General features: G+C 34.3%; 1 protein-coding gene across 1 annotated transcript in view; it reads left to right on the top strand.

The window, feature by feature from the left end:
- Positions 1 to 3758, top strand: part of LOC139727632 (putative methyltransferase DDB_G0268948) — a 22387-nt gene extending 18629 nt beyond the window's left edge. Inside the window, exons 4-5 of the mRNA XM_071638612.1 lie at positions 1322 to 1406; positions 3659 to 3758. Of these exons, the coding sequence (XP_071494713.1) occupies positions 1322 to 1406; positions 3659 to 3758 (185 nt within the window). The remainder of the gene's footprint in view (positions 1 to 1321; positions 1407 to 3658) is intronic.
- Positions 3759 to 6812: the final 3054 nt, after the last annotated feature.

Genomic DNA, 6812 nt, shown 5'->3' with positions numbered 1-6812 from the left:
AATTCAGAGTTTAAACTGTTGACCAAGTAACATTTTTTTTTCTTAACAGATGTATAGAAAGGCCAAATCTAGATAGATATGTGTCATACGTCTTCTTTTCTATTTCTTCTCCCTCGACCACTGCTATTCTAACGTCGTAATTAAAGTTTATCAGGATAAGATCAGACTGGCAAAATATCGCAAAGTTTAAGATTGCGAAGTCTTCCACCATGAGGGCGGAGCTGAGTAGGGCCATCCAGTCGCAGTTTCATGTACTTTTGTGATAATTTCTTTGCATTTTTCAATAAGAAGTGACCTATTTTATTTTGCGGAAATAAAATCAATCTATTCATCCTAGCTGAGCTTCCCCACGCTAATATTCCATAATTTTGATATGGCAAAATCATAGTTCAATAAAACATCAAGAGTACTTTAAATGGAAAACAAACTGCTTTAATTTATAAATGAATTATTCTATTATTATCTATTATAAATAAAAAATGGCCCTAGCGCACGCAATTTTGGTTAAAAATCGTGCTCCTAACTTGAATTAAAAAAAAAAAAAATCCATCACTGGCTTTTAAGAGTTAGTTGAAAAAAAAAAATCCGACCGGGTGTATAGGCTATGGATGAAACTGCATAATATTATAAGACTCATGAAGCCTACATAATAATTTGCATACCAATTACAATATTTGCGATGGCTAACCCTCAAAACCTTAAAGTCTACATAGTGTTTAATTTGCCTCTCAAGAAAATAAAAAAGTACTCTTCCAGTTCTAATATATATACATATATATTATATATATATATATAAATATATATATATATATTCATTTGTATATTTCAGTACTAATTTGCACAATTATGAATAAAAATACTCATCACCTAAGAAACTCTTATCCCTCAAATCGCTAATTCCATTGAGTGTACAGAAATTTCAAATCAGTTTTCCCCGCTCGTTTGCAAAGAATTTTGTAGAAAATGTTCTGAGACTGGGCAGCCATTTTGTTATGCAGATTAGAGAGTCAAAGTCGATGAATTTCGCTTGTTAACCGGCTTTCTCGGATTCAGCATACTCAAATTAGGTAAAAGATTTCGGTTCCCAACTTTTACTAAAAAATGCCTCTGACACCCTTTTAGAGAATCCTTTTTCAGAGATGTCAGAAATCCCACTAGACTATATACATACATAATAATTTGCGAATTCGTTGTCAACATTATTATGTAAGAGTTCAACATTGCGAGGCAAATTGTGGAATGCGAGTCATTATTTTTCGAGTTAATGATTGGTTACAACAGAATAATGATAATAACGCTCAATTTCACTTCCTTCAGAAAGATGACCAACAACTTCGGGCCAGTACTCCTGACGGATACTTCGTAGATTTTAACAGACTCCGTGTTTCCTACAACGAAAGCACATCGTACGTACCTACAATCTCTCCAAATGTGTTGTGCAAAAAGGGAATGTTTTAGAGGGCGAATGATGTTGTTAAGTCACTACCACACCAGCCGTTTCCAGGTCTTAGTGAGAATTCACTTATCTCAGATCTCACGGAAGCTCCTAAAATCGACATCTTTATTCAAACCTGGCGAAAGTTATGAATTTCTATAGTGTTGCAAAGAACTCTACGTATACAATGTGCTAGTTTTCATGAAATATGAAAGAATGTTTCAAATTTAAGCTTTTTGTCAGATATCCCATAACATCGATAGTGCAATTGCAAAATATTGAACCTCTCACTCAGTCATTGATCTGCACGCTATATATATGTGTGTGCGTGTGTGTGTGCGTGTGTGTGTGTGTGTATGCGTGTGTGTTTATGGGTGTGTATAAATGATAAACTGAAGGCAATGTCAATGCCCTTTATAGACTTTATAGGCCAGACTTTGAAACCTACATAGCTTTCTATTTTCCTGCAAAACGATCATCTTTCAGTAGAGGCCATGGAAGGCTTTTCGCTTGTCTGTTTGTTTGTTTGTTTGCTTGCTTGCTTGCTTGCTTGCTATAACTTTCGTGTGGCGACGGGAGCTGGGAAGGACGATCGGACCGGGGCAATGCACCCCCCCCCACCCCCCATTTTAGTGGATTGGTAGCTGTGGGTCGTTTTGTTGTTGATATTTTGGGGACTATAATAATTCCTATTCTCTTCTGTGGATTGTGTGTGTGTGTGTGTGTGTGTGTGTGCGTGCGTGCGTGCACGCTAGTGTTCAGCAATTGTACGGAGTATGGAAAATATCTCAGGCGATTTTGTGTTTTTTCTCTATATAGTTGTCACGTAGATGTGCGGGAAGAAACTACCGTCTTCGAATTTGTGGAATGCTACAAGACGTACGCGTGTGTCTTTCAATATTTGAAGGATCATCCAGAAACAACACGCTTCGTAGACTTACAAAACAGGTGTGTATCCATATACCGGTTTGGTATTGTGTGCAAAAGTTTGGTTTTGAGAAGATTGGTTATGAGCTATGCTGCAAAAGAGACGAATTTCATTTGTTGTTTTCCACATGCAGTTACTAAGTTTTCTTACGGTGTTGATAGCATGATGAACATAATAGATAAAAATGGCATTGTGTGTACATTTGTACAGTCATTGTGCCATTTGTCAAACTAAAACATGAGTTTTACTGATTTCTTCTTATTTGAAAATACTGAGAAGGTAACTGTATATTATTACCTATATAGATTTATTTAATCATTTCTAATCTGGTGCTAGCAGACCAAACAGAAGAATTGACAATTACAATTGTTCTTATTTATTTCAATCAAAATTGTGATCTAAGTATTTTCTATATCAGGATATTTCCTTTATCATTAATGCGAACGAAATCAAATGAAGTGAAATGAAATTAAATTGAATGAAAACATGGATTATACAACCAATACTTTTCATTATTGATACATTGTTAACATATCATAACGAATACATTTATCATATAATCGTATACTGAATTAATGCACATTTATATATTTATTGGTCAAGTTCAGAAAATGTTCATGATATGAAAACAGAGAGACAAGAAATATAGGACCCGTATGCAAGTTTTAGGCTCGTGGGGGATTAAAAATTGTGAAAAAGTATTTTGGCAAGGTAGACTACAATTGCCTGGTTGGTTGAGGTTTCTTTAACTGATAACCAAATCGACAACATTACAAACAATGAGGCAATTAAGTAAAAGCACGTAAATAACAGCATTCATGAGAAATATTGGAAAGATTGGAAAGTGTATATGAAATAAGTCAAAGGACAATGGATTACAGTAAGTTGTACTGCCATCATTCAGGAGTTAAGATTTTTGAAAAGGAAAACACATTCATAACAAGAAGATTTTTAAGTTATATTACGTTTTCTAAGCTATGTTTATATATACATTACTACTCATCGATTTGTTCATCTATGTATAACATAATATTTGTTTATCTGTCAATCTATGTTTACTTGTTTCACATATTAGTTGTTCTTTATTTACACTTTTCTGTTTGTTTATTCATTTTATTTTCATGTAATGTAGTAGTACCAGTAATAGCAGTATAGTAGATGTTGTTTTATGCTGTTGAAGTGGTATAGTACAAATTTTGTGGTGGAGATGGAATGTTTGTGTTTTATTGTAATCATGCTATCATTATGATTTATCATAATTGTTATCTCAAGTTTTGATTTCTCCGTTATAACAGCATCATGTCCATTCTTGGGGGAGGTGATCCAAAGACGACTAAAGTCACGGCCACGAAGAGGGTACTTATGTACATCGCAAGAAAACCAGCTGACATCTAGAAGATAGCTTCGTGTATCTCAGTAGAAATACTTGATGATGATGACTTTTTTTGTCTTCCTTTCTGCTGCAGTGATTAAACCAATGACAACATCTTGCACTATAGATTACGTTATATGCAGTACCATATATAGAATCGTTGATGAGTGAACGTTTCTTTTACATCAGTCACAGAATTAGTATATCGTACTCAAAGATTATAGCCACACCAATACACTTTAAATCGTTGATTACCGCCGGGAATAAACAGATAGTGAAGCAACTCATTCATTTTGTAAACCGCATGAACCATACTATGGTCTTCCATGGGGACCAGAAGGAAAAAAGGGGGAGGAATTGGGGGGGGGGGGGGCGAGAGTGGGAGTCGTATCGTCTTGTAGTAATGATAATAATAAAAAATTGTTATCTTATCATCCTGATTAAAGGTCTTTATATAAAACATAATACTTATTAATAAAACAAGTATCATACATGAGAATCTTTGAATTATTCATAAAATACATTTCAATAATCGCTCAAGAAAATAAGGTAAGTGTTGGGCAGTTGCGAATATATGAGTTGGAAGACTATTACGCAATTTTATGCCTCTAGAAATAAGAATTACGTGCGTTTACAACTGTTTGTTTGAAGTTTATGCAAAAAGAGATTATTATATCGGAAATGGTAAGGTTCATCAAAATATCACGATAATTTTCTTGCAAAAGGTGTTAAAGCTGATTTTTTGCAAAGTGCACTTATTATTTGTGACATTCTTCCGCTTCTGTTAAAAAAACAAACAAACAAGTACTGTCAAGAGCGCATTTTTCTCTTATAATGTGATTATTCAAAGATTCTGGCTTCAAGCGCAACGAATAAAATAAAGGTAACTCATTTCCATTAGCTTATATTCATTTATTCATTTATTCTGTGCTCTTTATATAGGGTAGTCTCTTCAGTACATAAATCTGCTTTACAAGAGGGCCCTGTATTACATAAAAATATTAAAATACAATTTACACTTTGAAACATATTTTAAGCAGTACAATGTTACAATCTATATAGCAATATATTACACAAAATACAATACAAAAAAAGTTTGTGTTTGTGCTTGTTGCTTTGTTGGTGTGTGTGTGTATAGTGATGTGATGCAATATGAAGTGATGCACAATGTTGTGTGTGTGTGTGTCTGTGGGTTTGTGATTGTGCTTGAATACCTCCGCAAAGGACGTTAGGTGGGTTTTTCCCTTCTTTTTTCTGGCTTTAATTTGTTTGTCTGTTTGTCTTGTTGTTTTTTGGTCTCGATTGTTTGTTTGTCTGTTTGTAAAATTGTTTGTTTGTTTGTTTTATTTCCGTACTAAAAATCAACATATTTCAAACATAAAGGTCCAGTGACGAAAGAAAAAAAAATACATAGGAGGGTAGCCCATTTTCAGTAGTGACAATGACAGCCACTTCTGGTCTTCCATGGGGCCTTGTTCACAAAAATGTCATACAATCAGGGACTGATAATAGAATAAAATATAACACAAACACAAATGAAACGGTACATACATTACTACATTCTGACTACATTATATACCATATTGTTACACATTGTTCAAAGGTTTGGAGCATGAAAAAAAATCAAGTGGAAAGGAATTCGGTTTTGTCTAAATTGAACTTAAAAACGGGAAAAGAGGAATTTTGACATAAATCATTACATGTTATTATACGCTGCTGCAGCTCTGTATGAAAATGATCTTTTACAATAATTAGTCTTAGGCCGTGGTAACCGTAAATCGTTTTGATTACGGAGAGAGTATGGTGATATCTTGTACTTAAACATATCTTTCATTATATTCAGGGGCCATGTTATTCATAATCTTATACATACATGAAAGCAGATGAATTTTTTGTCTTTTGATTACTGTATTTCACCCTAAGCTATAATGAACATCACTGGTAGTAATATGGGAATAAGGTAACTTTCAAAATTAATCTCCCGGCTCTATTTTGCATCTTCTGAAATTGGGAAAGAGAGTTACCGTTGGCGGATTGCCATACTACATCACCGTAATCGAAATGAGGTAACACAATAGAATTATACATTGTATATCAGTTTCAATTCAGTCATATTTACGAATTGTCTCAAACGACCCATATAACTAATCATTCTACTTAACTTGTTACATAATTGCTCGATGTGAACATCCCACAATAACTTATTATCTACAATGATTCCCAGATATTTAAAACTATTCACCTGACGTAACTGTTTACCCCTAATTTTAACATTCAATAATAATCTTGCTTTTTTAACATATTATTTGTACCAAATATCATACAAACAGTTTTATCAAAATTGATTTTTAAATTGTTGTCAGCCATCCATGTTTCCATACCTTCGAACTCTTTTTGCAAAACATTTTCCACAACTTTCGGGGTTTTATGTGAGTAATGAAAGACCGTGTCATCGGCATATAAATGGGCCCTGCAGTCAGAAAAAACCGAATTGATATCATTGATAAATATACTAAACAGCAACGGTCCTAACAAGGATCCTTGTGGCACTCCTCTGATTAATAATCTTTCATTCGAAAGGGTATTATTGATTGAGGTCCTTATTCTCCGGTTCGAGAGATAACTCTCGAACCACTCCAGTTCTATGCCAGTAACCCCCATCTTTTCAAGTTTCGATAGAAGGATCAGGTGATCAACCATATCAAAAGCTTTTTGTAGATCAACAAAGATGGCGCCAACGTATTTACCTTTATCAATAGAGCGGTGCCAGTCGTCCGTGACGGTAGCAAGTGCAGTAATAGTGGAGTGCTTGGGACGGAAACCTGAATGGTTTCTGCTTAGCAAAGAGTGCAAGTTTAGAAAATCGAGCAACTGCTTTTGAACAACTCTGTCCATGACTTTAGAAGCACAGGACAATAAAGAAATGGGTCTGTAATTATTACAATCCAACTTATCCCCTTTTTTATTTATCGGTACAATTTTAGCTACTTTCTATTTATCAGGCACTACCCCTTCAGCTAATGATCTATTTATGATATAAGTGAAAGGCTCTAGTATTTCTGAAATTGCCTCTTTCA

This window comes from Diadema antillarum, unplaced genomic scaffold, assembly GCF_040938485.1.
Source record: "Diadema antillarum isolate AM-2024a unplaced genomic scaffold, OU_Dant_1.0 seq00000137_RagTag, whole genome shotgun sequence".
Classification (NCBI taxonomy): domain Eukaryota; kingdom Metazoa; phylum Echinodermata; class Echinoidea; order Diadematoida; family Diadematidae; genus Diadema; species Diadema antillarum.
This window is presented reverse-complemented; position numbering and strand designations above follow the sequence as displayed.